This window comes from Anser cygnoides, chromosome 4, assembly GCF_040182565.1.
Source record: "Anser cygnoides isolate HZ-2024a breed goose chromosome 4, Taihu_goose_T2T_genome, whole genome shotgun sequence".
Classification (NCBI taxonomy): domain Eukaryota; kingdom Metazoa; phylum Chordata; class Aves; order Anseriformes; family Anatidae; genus Anser; species Anser cygnoides.
In genome coordinates, this window is record NC_089876.1 from 65304760 (window position 1) to 65320213 (window position 15454).

At 38.6% G+C, this 15454-nt stretch overlaps 1 protein-coding gene across 10 annotated transcripts in view; it reads left to right on the forward strand.

Moving 5' to 3' along the window:
* Nucleotides 1-15454, forward strand: part of UBA6 (ubiquitin like modifier activating enzyme 6) — a 75182-nt gene that overhangs the window by 5730 nt on the left and 53998 nt on the right. For all 10 annotated transcript variants that reach the window (XM_048073604.2, XM_066996312.1, XM_066996310.1 and 7 more), the window contains exons 6-23: nt 737-831; nt 1333-1444; nt 2488-2568; nt 3168-3290; nt 4392-4515; nt 5734-5837; nt 6636-6698; nt 7685-7761; nt 8402-8468; nt 8873-9016; nt 9665-9732; nt 9990-10068; nt 10792-10872; nt 11250-11327; nt 12645-12826; nt 13395-13500; nt 14699-14788; nt 14899-14979. In XM_048073604.2, coding sequence (XP_047929561.1) covers nt 737-831; nt 1333-1444; nt 2488-2568; nt 3168-3290; nt 4392-4515; nt 5734-5837; nt 6636-6698; nt 7685-7761; nt 8402-8468; nt 8873-9016; nt 9665-9732; nt 9990-10068; nt 10792-10872; nt 11250-11327; nt 12645-12826; nt 13395-13500; nt 14699-14788; nt 14899-14979 — 1755 coding nt within the window. The remainder of the gene's footprint in view (nt 1-736; nt 832-1332; nt 1445-2487; nt 2569-3167; nt 3291-4391; nt 4516-5733; nt 5838-6635; nt 6699-7684; nt 7762-8401; nt 8469-8872; nt 9017-9664; nt 9733-9989; nt 10069-10791; nt 10873-11249; nt 11328-12644; nt 12827-13394; nt 13501-14698; nt 14789-14898; nt 14980-15454) is intronic.

The following is a 15454-nucleotide window of genomic DNA, read 5'->3' on the forward strand; positions in this document are numbered from 1 at the left end:
GAGGTGTTCAAGACCAGACTGGATGAGGCCCTGGGTAACCTGATCTAGTGGGTGGCATCCCTGCCCATGGCAGGGGGGTTGGAACTGGATGATCTTTAAGGTTCCTTCCAACCCAAGCCGTCCTACGATTCCATGAAATACCTCATGTAGTATTTCATCCAGCTGCTCAACAGGCATTGAATTCACAAAACTCATTGACAAAGTCACCACTCGTAAATGGAGTGATATAAACTGAAACGCCAATCTGTTCAAAATGTTATCGTAGTCTGTCACCTGCCAGAATCCATTTGTATAGAATTTAAAATGGTTGGGTGTTTTAGTCCGACAACTGCTTTTGTGCTGCTGGAATTAATGTTATTAGAGAAGCCTTTTAAGGCTGTTTCTTCCAGTCACACACAAAAATCCGCTTATTTATAATTTTGGGAGATTGTTCAGTTACAGATTGCAGTTGTGCTTTAATTGCAGTGTGGCAAAAATCATCCTCAGTATTTACATACTCTCATCATTGCAAGCTGCAAGGAAAATACTTAATGTAATGCGTCTTTCAGATGCACTCCTCTCTCTCAAACAGTAAGAGTTTTCTTGGCAAAGGGGATGGAGGAGTTCATTCCTATATATGGTACAACTAGGTCTTCTGCAATGCTAGTCCACCAGCTTTTTTATGGGGATTAATCCATCATTTTGGGTGCTAAAACCATGTATGCTTCTTCCAGTAAATGCTTTTTCTCTTTCTTAGGCTCTTACAGTTCATGACACCAAGCAATGCACAAAATGGGATTTAGGGATCAATTTCTTCATCCATGAAGATGACATACTTAGTCAAAGGAACAGGTTGGTGAAGTCTTTGGGGTGAGGGAGGACTGAACTTGACTAGGACCAACAGTCTGATCAGTGGCAAAAATAGCAGTTCATTGTCTAAGAGCTGTTAATAATATCAGGTACTTGCTAACCCCCTTCCTTTGGAGTTGCTGGCTTTGAGTACAGTGCCGAGGTAGGTATCATGAGAAGTCTAGGTTGGGGCTGGAATCCTGAGTCAAATATCTCACTTCTTGCAGCTGGGAGCTTGTAACGTTAATTTAGTAGTGAGGGCCAGGGCGTATTTTTTTCTTAGACTTTCTCAGCCACCTTTGCAAGACTAGAATGTCTCACTGTCTGTTGGACAGAGCTGTTTTCCTCAGACCTCCTAGGAAATTAAGTGTGAAGAAATGAGTTGCTGATTGTCACCAGGATACTTTCTACAGGACACCTGTAGGGTGTTTGTAGTATGAAATTTGGTTTAGAAAATACAATTTTGTAAATGCATTAAAAAAAACAACTTGAAAATTCTTTCAGGGCTGAGGCCACACTTCATCGTATTGCTGAACTTAATCCGTATGTCCACGTAGCAGCATCAACTGTGCCGTTAGAGGAAAACACAGATCTGTCTTTCCTAAAGCAGTACCAGGTATGTCACTCTTAATTTGAATGTCACAGTATTTTGCTCAGAGCTTTTAATATAAGTAAATAAAATGAAAGCAAACTTTGAAATGTATCTTGAGATGATGGAAAGAAAGAAACGTGTCTTTCGATGAATGAAATGGTCATGCTCATATTTTCAAGGCTAAAACTGTTCCTATCAATTTACTTTGTCACTTATGGAATTTATTATGACAACAAATAGCTAGTTGAGATTGCTGTACAATAGTTTTCTTATTTGCAAGACAAAACTGACTTGTTAACAGTCATATTGCACAGTGTCCTACATGTGTTTTGTACATTGTATTCCATGCAGTAGAAACTCAGGCTGTTTAATTAGGTCGTTTATGTATGTATCTGTATATCTAGTGAAATGTAGTGGAAGGAGGATTTTTTTCAGTTGTTCAGTCAGCTGTCGTCTGCCTGTGTGCATGGCTTGGGATAAGTTGGCGGCTTGTACTGCGTGGCTATTGGTTACACCCAAGCTAACCAAATTTCCGAATGCCCCAGCTACAGTGATATGTGTATAACTGAATTGGGACACACTGCATAAGCTTTGCAACCCAATGTTAACCTGAACTTGAAAAGAATGCTTGCAGAAACTGTGTTATGTCTGCAACTTAATGAACACCAGTACTTGAATCTTGTGCAGACCTCCTGGTATGCACTGGCACTACTGTTTGTTTTGCGTACTTTAATCTTGAAATTCAAGAGCTATGTTTTCTCAGAAATTACCTGTAACTGTTTTCGTGAGTATTGTAATTAGGTTTGGAGTTTCAAAGTTGTGATTAAAAAGTGAGAATTTGCTGTTCCTGGTCCCGTTCATCTTGCTTCAAGAACTTGTGGAGCAGTAACCTATCTGATGAGAAAACTGACTTGAGACTGCTTTCTCTATTATGTTGGGAGTAGTAGGGAAAGGAATTCTGGACATTCAGGGTGCCAAAGTAACTTACTGTTAATACTAGCTTTTCTATACCCTAAAAATGTTGATTGCTTTCAGTATCTCAGCTTTATTTGTGTTCTTGTTCACAGTGTGTCATACTGACTGAAGTAAGCCTCTCGCTACAGAAGAAGATTAATGACTTCTGTCATGCTCAGCAGCCACCCATCAAGGTAACAGAAAACTTAAACACACAATTAATCCATACAGCAAGCATTCTACACCTCCAGCATGTTCTATCCAGAAACTGAGAAAGTGGGTTATGAGGTATATAGTTTTATGCAGATACCACAATGACAGAGCAGAATGAGTTTTTGGGAATATGCTGCTGCCATTCCGTTCTGTGAGTGGTTACCCATGTAACAACAGACACGCAGCTTGGTTAATATTTTGGGGGGGGGGGGGGGGGGGGGGGGGGGGGGGGGGGGAAGGGGAGGGAATCTGTTGGTGAATAAATAGTTTTCACTGTTAGCTCAAAACTTCTGTTATGAGAGAACAGGGTGAGACCAAATGTAGCAGTAGTAGAAATGGCAGTACTTCATTGCCTATTGCTATGACTCCTGGTTTTTGTGTAGAGGTTCTGAAATGCTGATGTGAGTTCAAATAGGTCATTAATGCTGTGCTGTAGAGTCAGTGACCTGGGTGTATGTCACAGGTTTCCACCAGAGCAGAAGTTACACCTGCTAGCCTTGGACAAGGTTGGATGTTGAAAGTTCATTCCTTTGGTATATACTGTTTTAGGGATACTTACAATTTTTACTTTGTCTTGCAGTTCATCAGTGCAGATGTGTACGGAATATGTTCACGTCTGTTTTGTGACTTTGGTGATGAATTTGAAGTGCTGGATACAACAGGAGAGGAACCAAAGGAAATCTTCATTTCAAATATTACACAAGTAAGGGATAGAAGCTATTGTGCTGGTATAACTTTGCTTTGTTATGACTCATTATTGTCTAAATGACCAAGCAGAGCATTTCAAGTTACCAGCCTGGTAAGCAGTTGAAAACTGCATAGCAGAGGCAAATCAAGCTCCTCGATAGTGTCTACGTCAAAAACAGTCAGTGATGAGTGCTGACATCAGAGAGCGTGCAGATGTTCCTTGTCATTGCTTGAAATGTAACGTAATAACATTGAGGCTTTTTTTTCTTGTTGGAAGAAAGAGTTGAAGTGTGTAGAGGAGATATAGCTTTGTTGTGGGAATAGGTTAAGTCTTCAAAACGAGTTTCAGGACTAAAATAGTCGTGACTAGAACAGTCATGAAACTAGCCCTTTTTATGAGAAACTACATCACACATAGAGGACAACCACCAGAATGATCAAGGGGATCAAGAGCCTGCTTTGAGAAGAAATTTAAGAGTTGATTGTTTTAACCTCCCAAAGCAAAGGCAGCAAGAAAAGGATGTTATGAATAACACTTTCAGTGGAGAATATTGGAGAGTATATCTATTTGATCTTGTATTTTGTAAATGTAAACGATTTTGGCTCCTCTCAACTCTGTTTGGAAGTCCATACAAGAACCTTATTCATCCAGTAGCAAGTTTTTTGTCATATCTCCACTCTAGATGTAACAATAATAAAGATAGAAGGGGTTGTATAACAAATGGTATTTGATCTGAATTAAAGCTCATGACACGATGATTTGGGCAGCCAGTTCTTTGGTGTCTTTAAAGTGGAATGAATGATTTGATCCTCATTAATTACATAAACTGTACACAGTTGTTTCACATCTTGTCCTAACTACATGCCAGGGTAAGGAATATATTTTTCTTAAATTCTTTCTTAATTGATAATCTGATACTTGAGTTTAGTTGTACCTTGCTTCCACTTTCTGAAGTGGAAATATTATTTTGAATAAATCCCTTGTTATGGCAGAAATGAGGCACCAGAAGCGTTAGCTGCAGCTTCAATAGACAAAAAGCTTTTTGTCTATGATAAAGCATGACTCCTTTATACAAGACTCCTTTCTCCTTCCTAACTTTGCCATTTTTGCTTTCAGTCAAATCCTGGCATTGTCACTTGCCTTGAAAATCGTCCACACAGGCTTGAAACTGGACAGTTCTTAACCTTTCGTGAAGTTAACGGAATGTCATGTTTAAATGGGTCCACACACCAAATAACAGGTAAATTGTTTCTGACTCATTTGCAATATACTTATTTTTTGGCCTTTTTTAGTCCACTGCACTGTTATTGTAGCCAGAAGAGTTCTGGGTTGTACAGAGCTCACATGAAAAATTGCCATCTGGCATGGAGGTCTTTCTAGCGTTGTTTCATTTCCATTTTGTGAAGCTTTTCTAAACTCGTCTTGCTCCTTAAGAAGTAGTAGAAACTACCAGCTAGTAGAAACTAGTTGGCAGTCTCTGAGGTGACTGACAAAACTTTTGATTTTTTGGGGTTGTGTTGTGTTTTGGTTTTTTTGAGGGCCCTGTAAAACCTGTTTTGGACTAAATTAACACCACTGTGTATGTCACTGTATGCCTTGTAGTTTCTTGGGTGATAATGTAAGTGTATTGGGATGCATTGACATCACTCAGTTTCCGAGCATGCTTTTGAAATATTTCTCATGAACTGCCATTTAACTTGCTTTCGTCTTCATCGTGTAGGTCTCAAGGCCTACTACTCAGTTCATTTTGGATGATGGGGAATCACCCAATTGAAAAGGAGGGAGAATGGGTATTAGGAGTTGTGGAGTTGTTCAGTTGTTTTTTAGTACTTTGTGGTCTGAGATAAAAAATTGTACCCTCAAAAGGTGGTTGAGTCTGTTTTCTCTGGACTCATTTATTTGTTTAGCTAGTTCTGATGCTATTTCTTCCTCCTAATCATGGCCCAGCTTTTGGTTTCAACTTTCATGCCCCGTGAGATACCAAAACATTTGTATGTTGTCTTCTTTTATCTCGGTGATGCTCCAGGTGGTAAAAGAAGACAAGATTTAACTTGCTTTGCTTGGCAGCTGGAGCATTTTTCTTGATTTCTTGTGGTTCTAGTCACTGGGCTAAAATCCTACTCTGACTGGTATATTGGACACTGCTGTGCACAGTCCAAATAAAACTGAATGATTTCACTGTTGTTACAGAGCTGTGGTCATCAGAATTCTTGTTAAACCTGCTGCTACTCTAAAAAGCTTATTTCATCACAGATCGTGTGAGAGTAATACTTTGTCCCAGAACCTTGCAGGGAGAGACAATCCCATTAGTTAGGAGGATCAGTTGTATTCACAGTTTCAAAGCAAAGTTGCATGCTAAAACATTAGAACATAAACACTGGGGGAAAAAAAATAACTCTTTATTGTTTGTAGAACTGTAACATGCATTGTCACGGTGTTTATTCTTTCTTCTTTCCAGTGGTGTCACCTTACTCCTTCAGCATTGGTGATACATCAGATATGGAGCCTTACTTGCATGGTGGCATAGCTGTCCAAGTGAAGACCCCCAAGATGTTTTACTTTGTAAGTGTGCCTTTACACAACCAGGTTCCTCAGTGATAACAGTCTAAGCACTGAAAGCAGAGTTCAGGAGATACATGTTTTGTTAACCATGATACAGGTTTACAGTTACTGGGTAAGGATAGTGTTACTTATTAATAAAACACGAAGAATAAGAAATACTTTGAATTCAAAGTTACTGGCCAATGTAGGGGAGGGGAAATAGGGGTGGCCTATCCCTGTAGTGCTGGGGAGTCTGTGAAAGTCTACGAATATGTGGTTTCTTGGCAGCCTTCTGAGAACAAGCAAGAGTGGATGAGTTTGTATGAGAGGGATAGCAAGGCACATGGTGCTGCGATCCATTTTGAACCCACAGAAAATAAATCTTGGCTGCCTTTAAACATCCTGGTAAAAGCTGGGAGTAAGGATCAGCTGCTGGTGGTATGAAAGGGCCCAGCTCAGCGTGTGGGCTGTGTCTTGTCTCTGCAAACCAGTGGCTTCGTGTTTCTTGCTGGATTGTGAAGTTTTTACAAGCACACTACCAGTTGTGAAATCTTTGGTAGATGACAATAGAGCAGTTCTGGAAATGAGTCTTGCCAGTGCAATGTAAAACATCTCTGTGACACTTTTAACTTACAAAATTTGCGGTATGTTATTATTTTTTGCATCTTTCCAGGTATTAGTAATGAAGACGGTAATAAAAATGCTAGTGAGAAAGGATATTCAGTTCTTAGTCTCTTCAGGAAGAGAATTGTCTTGTGAGATAGCAGTGACCATCATGTCCTTCAGTAACTGTTATTTTCATGCATTCTTTTTTTCCAGGAACGGTTGGAGAAGCAGCTAACAAATCCATTATGCCTAGTTGCAGACTTTAGCAAGCCTGAGGTAATTAATATATGGGAATGTTTTAACTCTAAAACAAAGAATGTGATCTGTAGCTTTATATGTACAACAACATATTTTTAACTCTTCTGCAGTAGTTAAAATGAGAATTTAAAGTATGAAATGAGAGTAGGATATCAGTTTGTGTGTTCACACAGAACGTACGTTATGGTTTAGATCCCTGTAGAAATTTGTTATCCACTTCTCTGTAAATCTGCTGTTTAAAATCTTGGGTTTTCATAACTCTTTAATGCATGGGAGTATTAATTTTGCAAGAGAGAATGATTTTTCTTTATCGATGATCTTTAGTTGATTAAAAAAATACGCCAAAGTCAGGATAATCTAGAAAAATTACTTGTAGGAAACTGCAGTTAAGTGTGAGAATATATTTTTTCGTTGAAAAAAAGTTTCAAAAGTATTTAAAATCCAAAAGAAAGCTACCCGTATTTGCCTCTAACACAATTTTACTGAAGTATTATTCATATTCAAGGAATGTAAGTCTTGTCCCCATTAAAATCTTAGGCTAAAAAAAGGTTGATCTAGTGATTTTGTTGTTTGTCTAATAATGTAAGATCTAGCTTGTCTGTTCAGATTTTCTGCTGTTGATCATTACTGTTGGGCTTTGATATTGAGGTTTGGCAGAATGCAGTACATTCTAACGTCTAGGTAAAAGAAGATTACCATGTTTTCCAATTTCAGTACTAAATTCTTTTGGTGGACTCTGTAGTTGAAGTTGGTTGAAGTGGGTGCTGAATGTGTGTGAAGGATATTGTGTTACTTCTGAGCAATGTTTTATGAACCCATTTTGTAAAATTGCTAGCGGAAGATACCTCAAGTTGGCTTTTTAATGCTACTCAAAAACTTTTTTGGAGCTGTACAGTTAAGAAACAAGGAAGTGAAAAGGTAGCAGAACCGTTCAAATAAACAGTTGCTTTTGTCTCCTCCAGTTTGAGTATGTAACTCATCAATGTGTATTCTTGTCTTAACAGGCACCTTTGCAGATCCATGTTGCCATGCTTGCCTTGAACCACTTCCAGGAGAACTTTGGTCGCATGCCAAACATTGGGTAATGTAGCAGTCTTGTGTTTGCTAAGTCTTCAATCAGATCTCTCCTCTGGCTTGATGTGCAGCAGCATTCCTTGTCTGTCTAGTACTTAAGAGATAACATAGAAAGGAAAAGCTGAAATCTAGATGCAAAATGGTACCTGTCTGGGCTTGAACAAGGTGTTTTCAGTGTAGCAATGGCACTTTCTTGGGCCTGGGTAGACAGAAAATCCAACCACTTCCTTCTGAAAGCAGTCCTTCTCTGTTCCAGTTTCTTCACATTTAAAGGTTGAACTGGAAAAGTTGTTTCAGCGATTCCTGAGTTATCCTGCAGCTTATGGATTTAAGAATCTGAAGGCTTTGTTTTTATCAGTAATTTTTTTTCAGTTGTAGCTCTTTACATGCATAATTTTGAAGCAAATTAGACAAAGCTACTTACAAAGTGTAAGTCTCAGCAGCTGACTTGCATATGGACTTCTACACTGAGACTCTTATTCTTGAGCCAACCTTGACATTTAAACTGCTTTTTAATGATCAATATTAAAGCCAATACAAATTTCCAAACTCTTCCTGCTGTAGCAAATGGCTCATTCTCCATTGATTATGTTTTTAGGACTATAGAATGTTTAAGTGATCATTATTGTTTCTACTCTGGTGTCTAGATGCCTTCAAGATGCTGAGGAAATGCTGAAAATAGCCATGTCTGTAAGCAAAACACTGGAAAACAAAGTGAGTAACAGATCACTGTCATTGTGAGTAATTTCTGATGCACTCATTTAGTTGCCTAAAGGTTGTGCTTTGGTTTTTGGCCCTTGTTCTGGTCTTTGTATCCAGCGATGGATTTGCTGACTTTATAAAGGCCGCACAAGGTGATACAGTGGTGTATCAACACTGGTTCAACCAAATGGTTGCCTGACATGAGTGTTGAATCCATGTGGCTATGTGAATCCAGTTTCTAGATAACTGATTGTTCGATGTTCAGGGTATGTAGTGGATCTGCCCTAGCTGGAAATCATTTTTCTAGGCAGAGTGAAGTAATTTATTTTGCTATAGATCAATAGCTATGGCACTGTAAAGTGCTGACTTGCTCAGTTGATGGGATAAATCTGTTGTTACTGTGTCCTATTTTTCAGCCTCAGGTAAATGGAGATATAGTGAAATGGCTGTCTAGAACTGCTCAGGGATTTCTAGCTCCTCTGGCTGCAGCAGTGGGTGGTGTTGCTAGTCAGGAAGTCCTGAAAGCAGTAACAGGAAAATTTTCTCCATTACAGCAGTGGGTAAGGCGTTTTTCTTCTTTAGCTTTATTTTGATGGTGATGTAATGAATGTACGGTTGTATGTGAATGTTGTATGATCAAAAGAGCTCGAACAACTTTCTAACAGGAGGAAAAAAAGGACTTGAGACTGAACTTAGGGGAAAAAAAATGAAGGTCTTGTTTCTATAATGAAAGTGCAGCAATTTTAACCAAAACTTTCATATTTGGGATTCAGACATCATATTATTTTTTCTATAAGCAAGGCAAGTGTTGGCTTGTCAGTACAGAGTTGCAAAGGTGTGTTATGGTGCAGAAGCCTGCTGAAGCTACTGTACTTTCAGGACCCACAGGGCAAGTGTTAGAATAAAGTTAGATTAAAAAAGTCACAGTCCAATTTAGAGAATCACAACCCTCTGGTTAAAAACATCACAAGTCAAAAGGTTGTGCCTCAGATTTCGGTGAGCTCTCCTCTGTGTCCAGGCACTTTTTCCTGTCCACTAAAGTTGTGTAGTGAACTGTAATGAACCGAATGCTGTATAGTCTTCCATTGACAATAAAAGTTCAGGACTTGTAAATTTCTTGACTCTGTTGTGCATAGAAAATATTTACGTTATTTTTTTAAACTAAATGTGATTTTTTTCAGTTTTTAATTTATTTTTGTTTATTACAGTTGTACATAGATATGTTAGACATCGTTACACCTCTGGAAAAGATGGGCTCTGAAGAATTTCTTCCACGGTAAATATAAATACAATCTGCTGTTTTATGTACTTTTCATATCTGAGTCTCAATCAGGAGTTCAGTGCAGCCTTCTGGAGGAGGACAGGTTTAGGTTTAAGAATGTGTGTCCTATTTGAGTGTGGGAGGAATAGGGATTTTCAGGGGCTCAGTCTCATTTTCTTAATTTGCATCGAAGTGCAGTTTGGCAACAATGATACTAGCATGATAAATGTCAGCTTGCTACTCTTCTGTTTTTTTTTCCTGCCCCTCCGTAGGGGAGATAGGTATGATGCCTTGAGGGCTTGTATTGGAGACCCTCTGTGCCAGAAGCTGCATAATTTGAATGTTTTTTTGGTGAGTATGCCTCAAACTGTTAGGCTTTTTGCAAATACTCTGCTAGTACAGCTAATGTCACTTGTCTCAAAGATTAAAAAAATAATAAATTAGCCCTGATTACTTGTGCCACTGCAGAACAAGTGGTCCAAACTTGGCATAGACACCCATATAATAGACAAGTCCTAAGCTGTGTGGCACATGGTGTCCTGTGCAGTGCTTGACTTCTGGAGCTAGCTTTGTGTCTAGGAATCCACTTGAATCTTGAAAACCTCTAAGGACAAAGGTTGTACATCTCTGGACCAGTTCCAATGCCTGTTTAGTCTTACAGAAGAAAATGTTTGCCTATGCCAAGTCAGAACCTTCTCTGTCTCTTGTCTGTCTTTTGATCATTATCTCTCATCCTTCTGCTGTGCACCTCCATAAAGAACCTGGCTTTGCCTTGGCAGTAACCTTCTCTTAGGAATCAGAATCCTGCTATTAGGTCCACCTTAAACTTTCTCTTCTCCATCTTGAGGAAGTATGGATCCACTGTAATCTTTTAATAGGACAGGTGCTCCAGCCCCCTACTTGGATTTGCCCAAGCTTTTCATCACCTTTTTTTTGTTATTGGAGGGCCCAAAACTGGACACTATTCCAAGTGTGGTCTAATGGCTGCTCAGTAAAGGGGAATAATCAATTCCTCAATCTTCCTCGGGGACAGCTCACAGAAGTTTACAGTTCTAAAAATGTCATTTTCTTTAGGTTGGCTGTGGAGCAATAGGCTGTGAAATGCTAAAAAACTTTGCACTTCTTGGTGTTGGTACTGGGCAAGATAAAGGATTGGTAAGTCACGTACATCCACTTTGCTTTTGAAAAAGTAATGTAGTAAGGAATAGTTAAATACTTTGACTACATTAAAAGTAGTAAAAAGTCAAAGCCTTTGTTCAGGTCGATCTCTGGGCCTAGGGGCGAATAGTTTCTATATGAAGTGGAAGTAGTATGCAATTAGAGGCAGAACACTTGGAGTGGAGTTGCTATATTTCGATTTTAAAACAAAATTTAATCAGCCGGTATGAATATAGGCAGAGCTGTTAGCCATAGTGAATGACAAGAGGTGTGTTTTGTTTTAACACATTTCTGTATAGGTTTCTTCAAGAGTATTGCTTAGTGCTACACTTTATTTATAACTTAAGCTATCGCTTTTGCCCCTTCTGACTTAGGTTACAATTACAGATCCAGACTTGATAGAGAAATCCAACCTGAACAGGCAATTTCTCTTTCGACCTCATCACATACAGGTATACTTTCTTGTTCAGTAAACTTCCTGGACTGTTGTGTTTTCCTGTCCTGTGTCCTCCCTGAGAGCTCCACTGTGAGTGCATGTTCTTCTGTCCACAGAGGACTTAATGGCTGTAATGAAGTTCAGTATCTTTTAAAACAATAGCCAGACGATGCTGGCATGCCACTTATCACTGGTGTTGGTTGAGTAAACTTGGCTGGTCTGATCTTCGTTTGTACTGGAGTCTTTGACTAATGAAATCTCTCAAACTTGCAAAGAAAGAATCAGATGACAAATGCTGTATTGTGTAAGAAACCACCATGAACTAAGAAGCTAGAAAATGCTTTTCTGTACCATTGAAATTCAGGGAGAATAAAATAAAACGGACGGCACTGGCAGAAGTCTGTTCTCAATAGAACTACTACTACTAAAGGAACTTAAGTTCCTTAAGTTCCTAAGTGTTAGCTGAATACTACAGTCTGTCTTAATTTAGTCTTCATTAAGCAGGTAAATAGCCTGAAAAAAAAATAGGTATGTTCAGTAAATGGATGTCATGGGAATTGTTAATTCCTTAGAAGCAGAGAGAGTATCCCTGTGCTTGCAAACATGGCACAAAATATTAAAAAGCAGCTCAAATGTTGACAGCAGTGGGGAGAAGGGATTTCCCTGCCCAAAACCCAGCAGCTAGATCTTTGCCTCTTATTTGTTGAGCAGATCTAGGAATAGATTATATTTTGGTTGGATAGATAAATGGAAAGCGACCTCTGCAAGCTTTCAGAAGACACACTGCCTTGAGTTCTGGTGTTTTGAGTGGAGATCCCTAGATAATCAAATGTAGTGTTTTAAAGTGGCTAAAAGTGTCAGGCAGGTTAAGAACTCTATTCCAGTTTAGGTTTTGAAATGAGTTTTGTGTGAAATACTTTGCAGTAATGTGATTATTCATAGGTGTTTGATGTCTGTGCTGCATGGTCAAAGTCACAGTAACTGATGGTTTTATCCTCTGACAGTCATGAACTGCTCTTTTCTTACAGCGTTTTGAGAGCATGAGAGGCAGCACGTGCATTTGTTTCAGTTACAGGATACATTTATGCTGCACCATTCAAGCACTGTGGTCTCTGACCCACTACTTTAAATAAAACTAAAACCAAAACTAACCTAATATGTATTTTTGTGAGGGAGGTATATGATGAAAGAGTTGCCCTTATTGTGTATTTTGCATGCTAATGTTTCTGTCGAAGTGAATTGTTGTCTGATCAGCAAATGAAGTCAATACTTGTGACTCAGATGTTCCTTATTTGAATATTGTTGATATACATTTATATACTTACACTTTCAGAAACCTAAAAGCTATACTGCAGCAGAAGCAACTCTGAACATCAATCCTTACTTAAAGATTGACTCATATATTAATAAAGTTTGTCCAGCCACTGAGAACACTTACAGTGATGAATTCTACACCAAGCAAGATGTGATTGTGACTGCTTTGGACAATGTTGAGGCGAGGAGGTACATCGATAGGTAGGTTGTGAAAAGGAAGTGAGGGTTGTTGTTCCCATTTTTATTTTAAAATAATTTTATTATTCTGTTCTTAGTCTTCTTGAATTTCAACTACCTAAAGATTGATAGCATTTTACTCAAATTTATTCTGCTCCTTGACAAAGATGCTGGCTGGGAGGAGGAAGAATTTTAAGCTCGTGGTGAAAACCAGCTCTGTTCTTGTGCAAATGCTGCTGTTCACATGGGAGGGAGCCTCTGACTGGCTTCTTGGGAATGAACAGCTGTCAAGGCCTGTTTGAGGGGGATAGTAGTGTGGCAGTCTTAAGGCTGAATTATTTACGTGTAGGTGTATGTACCCCTAAGCTTTTAAGTAGGGATGCTTACGTTTAAAAGGAATTCTAGGTTGGCTCAGGTTTATGCTGTCCCAGTCTAACTTGAAGTAGCTCTTCTTATTTAACTTGTTCTTGGTTTAAGCTTTCCACTCTTCTTGAAAGGTCCTAGAGTCAGTTTTGGTTACGGTCTGGTAACATCTGCAAGGCGAGTGTAGTGATTAATCTGTATCCTGATAGTCTGTGTCTTTCCATGTCAGTCGTTGCGTAGCAAACCTGCGTCCTCTTATAGACTCTGGAACTATGGGAACGAAAGGACACACGGAAGTTATTGTGCCTCATCTGACAGAGTCATATAATAGTCACGTAAGTGGTTTAAGACCATTACTTAGCTTCTGTAGCTAGTCCCATGATAACCTATTATTCTGTAATTGTGTATCTGTCTAAAATAAGTGACCCATTTGAGTTGTTGAAGTTCAGTCCTATTAAGAAATAATTATTTCCTTGGATTCTTAAGAAAAGCTCTCAGGAAACTAAATTTGAGCAGACTGGAGATTTGTTTATGTAATCTTTATGTAGCTGGTGATTACACCTGGGCCAATAATCAAAACCAACTGCTCTATGAGTGGTGAAACATAAACCTTGTTACTCCCTCTTTTGAACAGCTACATGTGTTATTTTGTAATAGAACTCTGTGTTGAAGTAAATTTGAGTTTTTTCAAGTTATGAGTACCACATAAGGCCAAAGAAGGGCTTCCTTTTTGCAGTATTCCCATGCTTGTTTGTAACAACTGTGGACTGTTGTTTTCAGTTAGAGGGAGCCTATCCCCTCCTGTAGTCACAAAATGATTATAAAATAGAACTTTGGAGGGAAAAAAAAAGTGTTAATTCTAAAACATTTTCTACGGACTGACTTTTTTTTTTCCTTGAAAGCTCACTTCTGAAAAAGAATACAGTCCCACAGCGTGATTGCAAACTGCTTTTTTGCTTGTGGTTTTCTTTCTTTGAACTGCCTTCTTCTAGCTCATTCTGTTCCTGGTGATTATCATCTCTAAAGGAGGTAGGAGAAACACAAGCCTCTGTAGTAGGCATTAGTCTGCCTGTTTCCATAAGGATACATACTAATTCTGATTGAATTGGATACTCAAACTCTTGCAGTATCCCTCAATTTAAGTTCCTATGAAACTACCTTTTGAGGTAGAATTTCACTGTTTGAGGGCACCATGAAATGATGCCACTTGGAATGTAGCCTCAATGTTGACCATCCTTAGAGCCTTGCAGGAGTCAATGAAGAAAACTCTTTCTGGCCGTGAGTGAAAGGGCATATTTCATCTTGTCAGTGTATGTGAATATGAACTACATATCTTGGAAAAACTGGCTGATAACTTCTTCTGTTCTTTATGCTTTAGGGCTGAATTTCACTTTCTGGCATCTTTTAGATTATTCATTATAAACAAATAAACATAAGCCAAACTTTGTTCTAAATGTATATAGTGTATAAATTCTTGGTGCTATTATTAGCAATAAGCTTTAATAAGCCCACGTTTATTCTCCTTAAATATAGCGGGATCCACCAGAAGAAGAAATACCTTTTTGTACCTTGAAATCTTTCCCAGCTGCCATTGAACATACGATACAGTGGGCAAGAGATAAGGTAAGGAAATAAGTTTATAGGTTTTTGACACAACTTGCTGTGTATTTGGAAGGATGGGGGATCTGAAGTACTTCTTGTAAAATGCTATGTTTTTTCTTTTTATTTTCTAGTTTGAAAGTTCATTTTCTCATAAGCCTTCATTGTTTAACAAATTTTGGCAAACCTATCCATCTGCAGAAGAAGTTTTACAGGTAGGAGAGTGTTGCCAGGTTAAAATCCAGAGTTTGAATTAATGCTTTTGTTCAACTAATGCTTTTGTTACTGGATTTTGTTCCCAATTATGTTAAGTAAGATTTGGGTTATTTTCTGACTTTCTTCAGAAAATCTGAAGGCTTATTTGGCCAAGACATTTGTAGATCCTTCATAGGAACAGTATTTCTGCTCTCTAATAAAAGTCAAAGTCTTGTGCATGGTATGCTTCCCTAGTTCGTGTATTCTGTACATGATATAGAAGTATCAGAAACGCTGAGGGGTTGTTATCAACAGTACTAGTGAGTATCACTCATGTGCAACCAGCTGGGAAAAAAGATGGGTAGATTTACTTTCAAGTGAACTTAACTACATGATAGATTGGATTTAACAGCTGAATTGTTTTTATTTTTTGTCTATAATGGCTAATGGTCAGTAGGACTGGGTGGAAATAAAACTAAGTAGATCACAGCTTCT